This window comes from Sander lucioperca, chromosome 15, assembly GCF_008315115.2.
Source record: "Sander lucioperca isolate FBNREF2018 chromosome 15, SLUC_FBN_1.2, whole genome shotgun sequence".
In the NCBI taxonomy this organism is placed as follows: domain Eukaryota; kingdom Metazoa; phylum Chordata; class Actinopteri; order Perciformes; family Percidae; genus Sander; species Sander lucioperca.
The window spans coordinates 21396992-21410284 of NC_050187.1; the positions used below are offsets into that span (position 1 = coordinate 21396992).

At 39.7% G+C, this 13293-nt stretch overlaps 1 protein-coding gene across 40 annotated transcripts in view; it reads left to right on the forward strand.

Moving 5' to 3' along the window:
* kcnma1a (potassium large conductance calcium-activated channel, subfamily M, alpha member 1a) overlaps window positions 1-13293 on the forward strand; it is a 137092-nt gene that overhangs the window by 118751 nt on the left and 5048 nt on the right. For 30 of the 40 annotated variants that reach the window (XM_031306524.2, XM_035992613.1, XM_031306532.2 and 27 more), the window contains 6 exons: window positions 3112-3225; window positions 6226-6356; window positions 8343-8537; window positions 8999-9117; window positions 9902-10126; window positions 11284-11312. In XM_031306524.2, coding sequence (XP_031162384.1) covers window positions 3112-3225; window positions 6226-6356; window positions 8343-8537; window positions 8999-9117; window positions 9902-10126; window positions 11284-11312 — 813 coding nt within the window. Of the gene's footprint in view, window positions 1-3111; window positions 3226-4506; window positions 4591-6225; window positions 6357-8342; window positions 8538-8998; window positions 9118-9901; window positions 10127-11283; window positions 11313-13293 lie in introns of all 40 variants that reach the window. The other 10 variants (XM_035992616.1, XM_031306565.2, XM_031306664.2 and 7 more) reach the window with 3 other exon arrangements.

A 13293-nucleotide genomic window follows, 5' to 3' on the forward strand; every position in this document is an offset into this window, starting at 1 on the left:
GAAAAAGTTCCCACACAAAACGTTGTATTGATTGCTTCATCAGGCCTCTGAAGAGTGTTTACTACATATCATTTTCTGATGATTTCAGTCTTGTCCCTGGTAATTACATGCTGCTAAAACTCCTTGATAATACTTTTTAATGATGTAATCAACATGACTGTGTCATTTGATGTTGTTCCCCCTGATCTGGTGTCTGGCAGATTGTTTGGAACAGATTGTTGATGTTTGCAGACAAACACACGAACCTGGCATCCCATCAGGCCTCATCATCATTAAGCAGCTAGTACAAATCACCAGGCAGGCCAATTCAGCTGCTCCTCATTAGTCACAACAAAACTGCGACACATGCATGCACACACCTTTGTGCTTGTGTGCTCGTGTGTTCGCGCACATAACACACACACACACACACACACACACAGACATCCATGCCAACACTTTCTATCCACGCACATCCTCAACAAACAGGTAATCCTTAGTTTATGATTAGCCCAAAAGGCATGACATGCCTTGGGCTCAGTACTATTTAGTGCCACCACAGTGAATGTTGTAAATACAAATCAAAGTTGAAGGTCCAAGAGGCCATTATCTTTTAGTGCAGAGCACTTCCACATGTTTTAGGAGAATGCCAATTCTGTTATTTTTCCAGCCTTGAGTGAGTGATGTGCTGTCGATAGCAGTGCCACTGAGGAACAATAAGCAAGGGTAAATCTTAGAGCATGCTGCTCTGGGGAGCAGTATTCACAGAAAGCCGCCTCAATGTGGAAGCCCACTAGCCTATTTCCTCTCCCAGGGTCGATGGATGGAGCCTATTGTCATCAATAATTAGGTCTTACATCAACCACCCATTTCAGTGATAAATACTTCACTTTAGAAAACACACACACGCCATAGTGACATGCAATCATGCATACACAAGGAAACACACGCACATACCCAGACACTACTATTGTATCATAGGTATTGCTTTGGGGATTCCTTCCTCCTAGCGATGCTTCCATTCAGACACTGTCTGTGGAATTTAAAAAAAGGTGCAAATGAATAAGTAAACATGTGCTTTCCTGGGGGAGAGCTTCTCACGGCTGCTGTAGCATGTAGTCAACAACAGAGCATAGCTGCGCCCGGGGGGCTACAGGAATAAGGGGATATGTAACCCAGATCTCACTTGTCTATTGTACATTGTAGCTGAAAAGATAAGGTTACAGCCTCACAGTAGCAACAGCCAGCCAGAAGAGGAGACGTAGGGTAGTGTGTGTGATCAAGCTGGTGTTCAGACTCTGGCTTCTCTATTTTAGGCAATAAGGAAATGATGTGTTAATTAGCCTAAATGTTACATAACAAGTAAATACCGATTTATGAAAGCCGATCAGAAAAATATTTTTTTTATATTTCCTTAATTAAGAGGATTAAAGCAGCATAATTGTTTAAATCTCAAGGTTTAATTGCATAAAGAGATACAGGAATATTTTATCTGTCATAGACATAAAGTCTTCTGGTTTTGCAGTACTCTGGCTCCGTCTTAGGAAAATATACAGCTCTCTGTTTGGAGCTCACCAGCTCACATTGCAACTTTTGAGCTGTTTGTAACCTACATGTAACAGGTTTTGAAAGCAGCTCAGCAGCAGGCCTCATGTATCGCTGTTCTTACCAAGAGTCACTGTACACACAAAACGGAAACTGTTCTTCTAGTGCTCTGTACTGTCTTCATTTTCACTATGATACAATAAGTGCAGTGTTTTAAAGGCCGTATCCAAAAAACTTGCTGTCACTCTCCAGTGGAGTAAACATCATCCTTTATGGACATCGACAAAATGATGTTCCCACTGTCTGAGCTTGTGCTCCCTGAATGACTCGAAGTGTCAAACCTCTGCTATTTCCAAGATCAATATTTGGTATAACAAGAGTTATGATTATCCATGCTTCAGTTCAGTGTGTGCTTCCAGCTGTGTACTAAACTATTTGGTGTCTTTTCTGTTGCAAAGGGCTGAAAGATCTCTTTTGTAATGTAAGCAGCTCATTGAGTTTCTTCACAGGAAAGGCACATACACTCTCACATATGTGAAGAATTTGCAATCCTTTTAAAACTTTGTGACCTGAATATATTCCCTGCATTATGTTTCCTTGGTGGTGGCACTATAAGCTGGCATTTTGCTGTAGTCAGCACTAAATGATGGATGTCAAAACACAGTTGATGCATTATGCATATAGCATTACAGATTTAAGGTGTTTACTTGTCACTTTGAGGAAATGCAAAAATGTGAAGTCATGTGAATTCATACTCCTGTCACTTGCACTTGTATTTCATGGTCCCGAGCCACACCATTTCCGATAAAAGGTTTTCAGGATCCACTTCACCAATTTTATTGTAACAAAATGAACAACATATAAAATTTATGTCTGCAAGTTGATGGAGGGATGTGAATGCTAAATATGTCTTAGCTGACCCCTAAAAGCACAGTATCCGTATTGCAATTTTTAGGCAGGTGCCTTGTTTACTTAGCTTTCTCCTCTGTCTTGCTCTTTTTTCTGTCAATCCACACATTTGAATGACACAGAAAGCGCACATTAACGACTTCATGCTGAGTGAGCTGACATGCACTTTGTATAATGGTATTGATACGGAGTTCCAGGTCATATCCTCATATTTATAATACATCTGCAGTAAACACACTTATGAGACATGCAGGTTTTTGCTTGGATTGTATTTTCCTTTACCTACAACATACAGTAGCCTACTGCACAACATGCAGTAATATACAAAAAGACGAAACATTTACGACCAGAATCTGACATAGGAAATGCATAATTTCTGAGAAACAGCATGTCAGATTCGCAGAAGGGTACCAATTATAATAAAATATTTTATTATAAATATATTAATTAAATATTTTGAAAAATATCCATTATGATGAACTGATACCTTGGTACTCAGTCAGTCATTCCACATAACTAAATGAAGCCGTTGCTACATTCAATCATGATGAGGAAAAAACCCAGCTTAACTCCTGCTTGAGCTAACTAGCTTAGCAGCTCTCAGCAACTTCCATTTCAGCTTTTGACTCAATTGTTATGTTATTTGCTGATTTCTATAAATCTGTTTGTGGTGTTCAGGTTTCACGCCTCCTGGAATGGACAGGTCATCTCCAGACAGCAGTCCAGTACATGGCTTTGTGCGTCAGGCTTCCGTCACCACCGGATCCAACATCCCCATCATCACAGAGCTAGGTAAAGCTGTTTACACCTACCTCAAATGCAAATACTGCATGCCATACCCAATAACCTCAGTTCAACTCATTACTCATGGGCAGACGTAGACTCATAGTGCTGATAATCCAAGATTTAGACATCATGCTGCTACCAAAAGTTCCAACTCATTCAAGGTCAAGTGAACTTGGGGAATGCGTGGTGTGGAATTTTTGTTCACTTTCATGGCGCTGGTAGCTTTGCCCAACTCAAGTTCATATTTGTGAATGATTCCATCTGGATAGCTTTTTTCAAGTGGTGATAATGTTAGCTGCAAGGACTGGAAAAATATCTTTGCTCTGAGGACAATGTGGACAATTGTAACTTGAGGATGTCAGACAGGCATTCTGAGGACTATTGCTACATCTCCTGCAATTTGTCCACTAATGCACAAGAGAAACCTAGCCTGATGGAGAGGGTGAGAGAGGAAAAAAAGGGAAGAGAGTGAAAAAAAACTGCCTTGGTTGCAAAATGGGTTCATTTATTAATAACAATGGCAGTGGCTGTATTCCCACTGGTGGTGGGGACTCATGAAACTTTCAGATCTCTGAGGGGCCTTCTAAAGCACCAGAGACTGGCTACTCTGTCTCCCCTGACCCAATTAGGGAGCAATGGAGCATGAGACCAGCTAAGAAAAGGCCAGAAAGAGAAAGGAGCTACCTAATGTTACTTGTAACCGGGCCAGCCATTACCTGCAGAGAGGCTCTCCCATTAGACTGCTGACCGCATACGTAATCATCAAAACTAGATGCTATCCATGTTCGAGTCATTGGTTGCCTTCCTCGACTCAAACTCTAGAAGCTCCAGTGTTATGTGCAAAGGAGAGAGTGGATGCATGTCTTACTGGAACCACATACTGTAATTACATTGTCATATGTTCAGTTTACAGCGCCAGGAGCAGATTAAGGTCTAGTTGGAACATAAAAACCCAGCTCATCTGAGTTGCATGATCAATTTTGTTTGTGTGGCGTGTAAAGTAGGTGTGTTTATAGACTATGTTTATCCCATTCACTGTCTTACCGTGAAATAATTTATTGTTGTTGTAGTGGTATAGCGGCGTGACAGCTCTGGCTTTGTATCTACTGTGCACTCTAATCCAGGGTGCTTTACTTTTAGATCCTGGACAACCATGAATGAATCGGAGTAAATCCCAGGGTTGACACGAGTAGTCTGAGACAGCGAAATGCCTTTATTGCAGTCTTTGAAACAGTTTCAATAACGACACCATTTCTCCCCTTCCCTGCACTGTCTCATCACCATTAGCTAAACCTGGCAAACTACTGCCATTGGTTTCATTCAGTCAGGAAAAAAAAAGTGGAACCAACATACAAATGATAACAGAGCTGGGTAAGCTGAGCTTTTGTCCTCTGCTGCCGCTGTTCCCTCGCTCCACTGCTCAGATCCTCATCAGCTTGTCTTGATTTATCTGGCTGCAGTCAAGGCCCTCGCTGCTCCCATGGCTTCACTTTGAACACATTTTTAGTCTTCGTTCTGGTTGAAATTGACTGTCTTGTTTTGGCCCCTTTTTAATGATTCTTTTTTTGTTTTGTTTTGGGGGTATTTTTTTTCCCTCCAGTTGCATTTGCAGAGCATCGCTAGGCTTTTGATCATGCTCAGTCTGTCCTTGTGGCTGTTTTCATAGCAACACCCCCCTGCTCCTCACCCCCGTTCCTCCTCATCCAAACAAACACACACACACACACACACACACACACACACACACACACACACCAATTCACTCCTTTGGCCCAGGCCTGTTTGCATCAGCCCCTTGTCTCTTTGACTGACATTTCTGTTCCACAGCGCACAGGAAGCCGGGGAAGAAATCAGATTTCCAAAACAAAAAACTCAAGATCAAACCATTTTTTAAGCTGTTTATTTATTTTTAAAATGTATTTTCCAGTTTATTTTTTTCTCCTCCAGACCATGTCTCTGAAGCTCAGATATCAGGGAAGTCAAACAAAAACTTATGTGATGCTGCTAGAAACACAATCTAAGATAAAAAGACAAGCACTTTACTGCCGGGAGCACTTTCATACATGAGAGACGATCATGAATCACAATTCATTTAGTAGACCTGATTTATTATTATGGAGTGTGTTTTTATTATATAAAAACGTGTGTTGTCACCTGGCTTTAATTTGACTTTCAGGGAAAAGGTAAATATTTGAGATGTATTTCTATAAAGGTGATGATGTGATGTGCACATTCATCGTGGAAAACTCTGGCAAACATAGCATGAATTTAAAAATGCATGGTTTTCTCATGTGACATATTAGCCATTGTTGAAGTCTCACTTTGTTTACCTTATTTACTGGCTCAAGACCAATACCTATATGCAGGTTACACAGTCCACAGACTGGTCACTATCTCTTGAGAATTTGTCTGTTTGTGTGCTTTACATTATATCAAGATACAGTGGCTACTGAGGTGCTAATGCAGAATAAGTGTATGATTTATTCAGAATTGGGGACTTCTACAATGGTTATCACTGTGTATGCAAAATATTTTTTTCTTAAGTCGTGGTTTGTCTTTATGTATCAAATGCACCCTGCATGTGATATACAGCAGATTTAATATTCAAAATGTTAAATACTTTCTCAAGTCAAAAACACCTTTTTCACCTTCCAGTACAGAGAACATATTTAGATTATTTCTAAACTGACTGAAAGGTAATTCAGTCAACAGTAATTAAGGGTCATTCAAAAACACATCAATTGTTTGAAGAAGAAATATCTTGTAGTTAAAAATATGTGCAGAAGTTTAGAAGCAAAATATAATGTGCATCTAATGTTGCATTATATTGCAAGCCTGGATCAATACCCAAATACCTGAGATGTTTCTGTTACATTACCATGATATATATACACATATTTTTAAATGTAATAAACAAAGAACTCTCATGTGTGTTGGTGTGTGTGTGTGTTTGGCCCATGCCTCTTCACAGTGCCTGTCTCTAACTCCCTCCCTCCCCTCTCTCAGTGAACGACTCAAACGTTCAGTTCCTGGACCAAGATGATGATGACGACCCAGACACAGAGCTGTACCTCACTCAGCCCTTCGCCTGCGGCACCGCCTTCGCTGTCAGTGTACTCGACTCCCTGATGAGCGCGGTGAGTTCTCAAACACACTTTACACTTGCTGTGTTGGAGTGTTTTTCAAAATCACTTTTCAAAATTATACATTTTGCAAACAAATTTCGATTTTCTGTGTTTGGATCCTTTAAAAGAGTCATATTCAGAATTTCAAAAAGATAAAGTTAAGAGAAGTTTCACACAGAACACATAGGGATGCTGTGCCCACTGGGTAACAATTGCATGTTGTTGCACTGGTAGAAACATCAGGATGAGCAACTTTGAAGTGAGTCAGACTCAAAAAATGGACCTGAGAAAACTTTAGGAGGTAGAGCCCACAGAATGAACATTGCTTTTCCTTTTTTGGTAGTGGTGACTCTACAATTCTGTTATTTCACATTCAATTAGAAACCTATTTTCAAATACTCAAGTTTATGGTTACTAAAGAAAACAATTTCAGACATATCAGTAGTTAATATTAAAGTGTAGCTAATCTTAGACTATGAGATGTAATGCTACCCCAGTAAAGAAAAGGGGGTAACCTTAGCAAAGAGTTTCAGTTGATGCACAATTTTGTCATTTTAAGTAGGCAGATGTTGGTAAATGAAATGGTACAGTACACTCATCAAACATGCCTACCAGCTCCACTAACATCAACATGTAAATAGTTGGCATCACTTCTCAACTAAAGTATTATGTATTCAACTTTTAAGAGCCTATTTAGATCTTTTAATAAAATAAGTGTTGAAGCTTAGCTGTAACAGGCTAAAGAAACATCCCCCACCGCCCAACTGTGGTTTTCCCTTTGGTGCTGTGATGGCTTAATTCCAGCAGCCCTCTCAGTGAGTGAGGGGTTAGAGGGGCGTGCAGAGCCGAGCTGAGCGGGGAGTAGAGCAGGCGTCAGCTGTAGTCTGGCACTGGTCAGAGGTGAAGCCAGCTAATGGACAGTGCTCATCCATCATGAGGCTATGCAGGCCTGTCAGGGGCCCGGGGAGAGGAGCTGCCGCTCTGGCCCGGCTGCCGAGTGACATCGGCTGTCTTCACACACAGCAAAATCAGGTCCTGATCGGCTTGAAGGACAAGAGAACCTGACATCCGCAGAGCGCAGTCAAATTGTTGTTTCAGAAGCGGACGTCATACATTCAGTAGGTCAGCATTCCCAGAGGAAAGAATAGTTGAACTACCTGTTTTATTTAACATGATGATCCCACATCTAGTATGGTTATCCAAATGTCATTGTTTCAATGTCTCTCTCAAATTTGATACATTTATGCATGTTTGCCTTAACCTAACTACGAGATTTTTTTACAGTAAATAACTAAGGGTTTTTATTTATAATAAGTATATCACTTATCTTAAATAAAACTGTCTCAAGAGTGACGCCTCCACCCTGAAAAAGTGGAGAGGAATGGGCATTTAAAAATGCAACAGCAACATTTCTTTCTTTGATTGTGTTACTCTGTCTGGATAATCCACAGAAAACGCTATTGTGTCACGACTGTTGCTTCTGTTGTAAAGATATCCAATAAAAACTTTACACAACGAGGTCTTTGGATTATCTAAAGTAACAGAAATGCAAAACCTGCGAAGGCATGTTTCTGTTGAATTTTTAGAACATAATTAATCAATGTTAGAAATACAACAAACACAATTCCATTCCCATCTGTTTTAAATGGGTGGAGGCAGAAGTCTCGAAGACAGAATATCTAAAAACCTGAGCAAATAAGACCAAAACTATTTGCATGGCTACATACCACTGGAGGTAAATGAAAATATTTTTTTGTAATTTTGGTTAACTGAGCCTTTAAAGCTACTGAAAATATGGCATCACAGGAATGGTGCACAAGACAGTGAGTTCTCTGTATTCTTTCCTGGTGTTTTTTCTCACCACCCATTCAGCTCTATGTGAAGAGACAGGCTGAGGGTCATGATAGGGGCTGCACTTTCTTCCCACATCTTCCACATCCCTACTTGTGACTCGAATGGCATCTGCTTACAGATATCCCCCCTCCCTCTTCTCCCCAGACATACTTTAATGATAACATCCTCACGCTGATTCGGACACTGGTCACAGGGGGAGCCACACCAGAGCTGGAGGGCCTGTTGGCTGAGGAGAACGCCCTCCGAGGTGGTTACAGCACACCGCAAACACTGGCCAACAGAGACAGGTGTCGCGTCGCCCAGCTAGCCCTCTACGACGGGCCATTTGCCGACTTGGGGGTAAGTGGATGTTTAAGCGAAGATGACACGTTTTGGCACTACCCAGCAGCACACATCTGGCCGCCTCCGCTCCTCACGGCCCTTAATCTGATGTGAAGAACAGTGATCACGCAAAGCAGGCCTTAGTGGGTGGAGAGGGAAGAGGGCTTTAGAGAGAACAATGAATTCCAAGTTTAATTGGTTCCAACCTTGTTTTTACAGGTTTTTGTTATTGTTATTCATAACTTCCAATACTGAAGTAATTTTGTTTTTTCTTGGATGAATTTTGGCATAATTTAAAAACATTGCTGATTGTTATAGTCAGTATTCGCTCCTAAGCAAAGTACCCTTAGCAATGCAGAACATTGAATTTTTACTTCAACTTTACAAAGAATGACATTTATGGCCACTGATCCAGATCCTCAGGGTAACCTACTCACTCACTGATGATGTCTTTGTTCTGTTGTTCTTTTGTTCATCAGGATGGCGGCTGCTACGGGGATTTATTCTGTAAAGCACTGAAGACGTACAACATGCTGTGTTTTGGAATCTACAGATTAAGAGACGCTCACCTCAATTGCCCGAGCCCGTGTACAAAACGGTACAGTTTCTGCCTTTGACTTTTCACTGAATATTTAGGATTATAGATAGAGTACTTTATTCATCCCAAAGGGTCCATTGTGCATTTCACATAAATCACAAAAACAAATTAGGTAGGTGAGAAACGAGGCCTAATTATTACAATATTACAATATTATTACAATAAAATTATTAAAATTACAATAGACTGAAGATAGAACTATAGCATTAACTCTAACATGTAGGCTACTCAATATATACTGTACAATGATGGTCATATTCTGTTATATACAGTAATATAAAATGTACATTAGTGCAAGTCAAGTAAATATCGCTCCAAGCTGTACAGTGCTTCTTGAATAACAAACAGAATTAAGTATGTCCTGTTAAATAAACATATATGTCTCCATCTAAACGCATTATTTATTTAATATACATGACCTCTTGTTAATTATTATATAATATAATGTACATTGCAGTATATTTTCTATTTTGTATACATTTTGTTGCTTCATAATTCACACATTAATATGCATGTTTATATTTACATATCAAATTCCAATTTGTTTCTGTACATAGTGCTTAAGTTTAACCTGTGGAATTTTAAAGTTCTAATCTTAAAGTTTTGATAATTTTTTTTCTCATACATTTATCCATATTGGTCCTTCCTTAAATGTTCTAGTGATGAAGTTTACTCAATATATGCCTTTCTTTCTTTGATGTATCCTTCACTATTTGCTGCTTCCCCACAAGGAAGGAAGACAAAGACAAAGTTTAATCTTGTCTAACATTTGTTTTCTGGGCAGGTATGTGATCACGAACCCACCGTATGAGTTTGAGCTCGTGCCCACAGACCTGATATTCTGCCTCATGCAGTTCGACCACAATGCAGGCCAGTCCCGGACAAACTTGTCCCACTCTTCCCACTCCTCCCATTCCTCCAGCAAAAAGAGCTCCTCTGTCCACTCCATCCCGCCCTCCAACCGGCAGAACCGCAACAGTAAGACCCGGGAGGCCCGCGACAAACAGAAGTACGTGGACTCACGTGTCCTGTAGAATTTTGTCTGCATGCTTAGTGTTTTATACCTGACCTATGTTTTTAAGTTGTGTGTGTTTGTGCGCAGACTGTCGACATATAGACTGATAAATACTTTGTATTGTGTGCTGGTGGTTTGTTTGTGTGATTTGTGCTCTGCTACCATGCTTAGTGTTACATTGTGCATTTACCTCATAATCATGTGCATGTGGTATTCACTCTCACATCACAGCAATCATAACATGACATGAACAAAATGGTAAACTCACTTTGTGGAAAGCTTATTTATTGTAGTCAAAGACTGTTGAGAGTCTTTTCTTACTTATTAGGTCTGTGACATTGTAAACAATAAAACCACTTGTTTGGATGGCACAGCCGTTGTGGTTGGAAACAAGCTTACAGTAAAGGTCTCCACCACAGCCAAATAAATTGACATAATACAACACAACACAACACAACACACATTCAGTACCTGAATTCTACCTGTTGTATCTGTCTTAATATTTAGTCATTTTGTGTATAACTCTTAATATTTGTGTAGTAAGTAATTGTTGTTTGTTGGATATTTGAGCGCATTTACCTCACATGATCAGTACGCCTCGATCATGGATGTAATGTTTTGTGATTTACCTACTGTAGCTGAAATTGATTATAGAGCACATTTGGCTGACATTACTGCTACACTGTTACTCATAAGATCACCCCTCATTAGCAGTGTTGATATTTTTTTAGTGCATCTGTACTGCTTTATTGCATGTCCATGCTGGTAGCCCTCTTTCCTGTTATTTTTGTTATACAATTATAAGATTATTTCAAATTTGGTGAACTATTTTGACCTACATGTTATTTACTCCTTATCCCCCTCCCCCCTCAAAAAAAATACACTTTGAATTTAATTTTCATCTAGGATAATAAAGTAATTTTGAAATCGTGACATATTCTAAAAGCATGCAGATTTGTTATGATTGTACTCAAGTTTTTAAATGGTAGACGGTAAGCCCTCAATACATCTTAAAATTAAGATGTATGATATTGCCTAAATACTGTAGTAGTAACAATAAGTAAGCTTTAGTTGGACTAGTCATTTGTCAGTTGTGTATTGACTGTAAATACTACTCACTTACAGTAGATTACTTACCTCTCTTTCTGAAGTGCAACAAGGATGAATAGAATGGGCCAAGGTATGCAAGTTAACAATTCTGCATGACTTAGCAACCTTTACCTGGGGTTCTGATCATAACTATGTCCTCTGTGGATATTGTTATGACGAGGGGAGTTTGTTTTATTTATTATGTTATTCAGATGTTATTGAAACCATGCCTCAGTTTAAGTTTTGCTTTCACCTGGAAAGCAAATTGTCTGCTGCTGCTCCTGCCCCCTCCCTGCCGTGATCAGGACCATCTCCACATTGCATGAGGTTGAGACAAAACCCCCCTTTCTTTGTGCCTTTACCTCAGTTTTTCCCTTGATGATATGAGTTTTCTTTTCCTCCAGACAAATCCTTTTTTCACATTGTTTCTTTCCTTCATTTATCATGCCTTTTATGATTTATTTCAACTTGAGATGGTTTGCATTGTGTGAGAGGTCTGTGTGTTTGCACATCTTCCCTCCTATTAAATGCTAATGATTGTAGCAGACTTTTAGATCTAATACTTATGCTCTCGCCGAGTAGGTTATTATTGCACCAGCATCGGCATAAATCACAGTAACATGTTGCCTGACTGTATAAATCGAAATCATAGCTCACATGTAGGTCAGACTGATTCAAATCCCCCTGATGCAGCCAATTGCTTACTTCTTCACAGAACTTTAAGAAAGTGTGTCCAGCCCTGTGCCATCGGTCACACCAAGAAAGTGGGAGGTGTGACCAATTTAAAGTCTAAATTGAAGGGGGATATGAGTCTGTAAGTTACCTCCTTGTAACCCTGTGCACCTGATATGGTGGTTTGAGGCGACATCACTAAGTTCACCGTATCAGCTTCAGACTCTGGAGAGAGATGGCAGACATCTTGCTTCACCTCAGGCATAATTCTACACATCAAATGTCTGTGCTGTAACACACGGCCCTGCAGCATTAAGCTTGCTGACACACACACACACACAGGCCCGCACAAATGAATCTCCACACATGCACGCCTGCATGTACATGAACACGCATTCACACACACACACACACACACACACACACACACACACACACACACACACACAAGGATTGCTCCACATAGCAAAGTTAAAATTTAATATTACAACTTCACCCAAAAGGAAGTGACATCTTGAATGGCATTGCAGATGCCTGTAAAGTGCTAGGAGAGAGTTTACAAACTTCTGACAGCTGGCATACACCTTTCCATTTCCTCAGAAACATTGCTCTCATAGCCTACTTAAACATGAAGAGATTCCCTCTAAAATGACATATCCAAATCTTCCAAGTCTCTTCCATCACATAATGACTGTCAGAATGAAAGTAAAGCCTACAATGAAATGTGACTGTTTCGGATACAGTTTAATGTGTAAATTATTGGTTAGCTTAAAGGGTCAGTTTATTCAAATTACGACATATTTTCTATTTTCATATATTCAAATAGTCAAATGTATTTTTCCAGGTTTTGAGATATTTATCTCAGAGATTTTTGCCTCCATCCCAACATAATGGAAGTGAATGGAATTGTGTTTGTGGTGCTAACAGTATTGAAGAATGACATTCAGCAACTTTGCTTTCCAGAAACAGTGTCTCTGCTAAAATATAGTCAGACAGAATGTGTTTGGGGCAAATAAACATGGATCACACAAATAATTCAGGTTTAAAGAATGACCTTTACATCTGAATGTTGTAAGTAGAGTTGATAAATATGCACAAATACAGTCACCAAAGTACCATATTATCCCTAAGACTGTACAGACGTTAGATATAGTTTGCTAGCAACATATGCACCAACAGTCGTGTGTGTCATCTCAGAATTCACCAGGAACTCAGGCCCTTTGATTATTTTCCTCCAGTTTTTCTTCTTTGTCGTTTGTTTATATACACTACACACAGAATTAAGTCATTTTTCATTTACTTGTGCGCATGTTTCTTCACCTCAATTTGTGCAGCCCCAGTTGAACCAACGATTTCCTTCTCTTTGCACCTTGAAGGGAATCTAGTTTGGATAATCCACA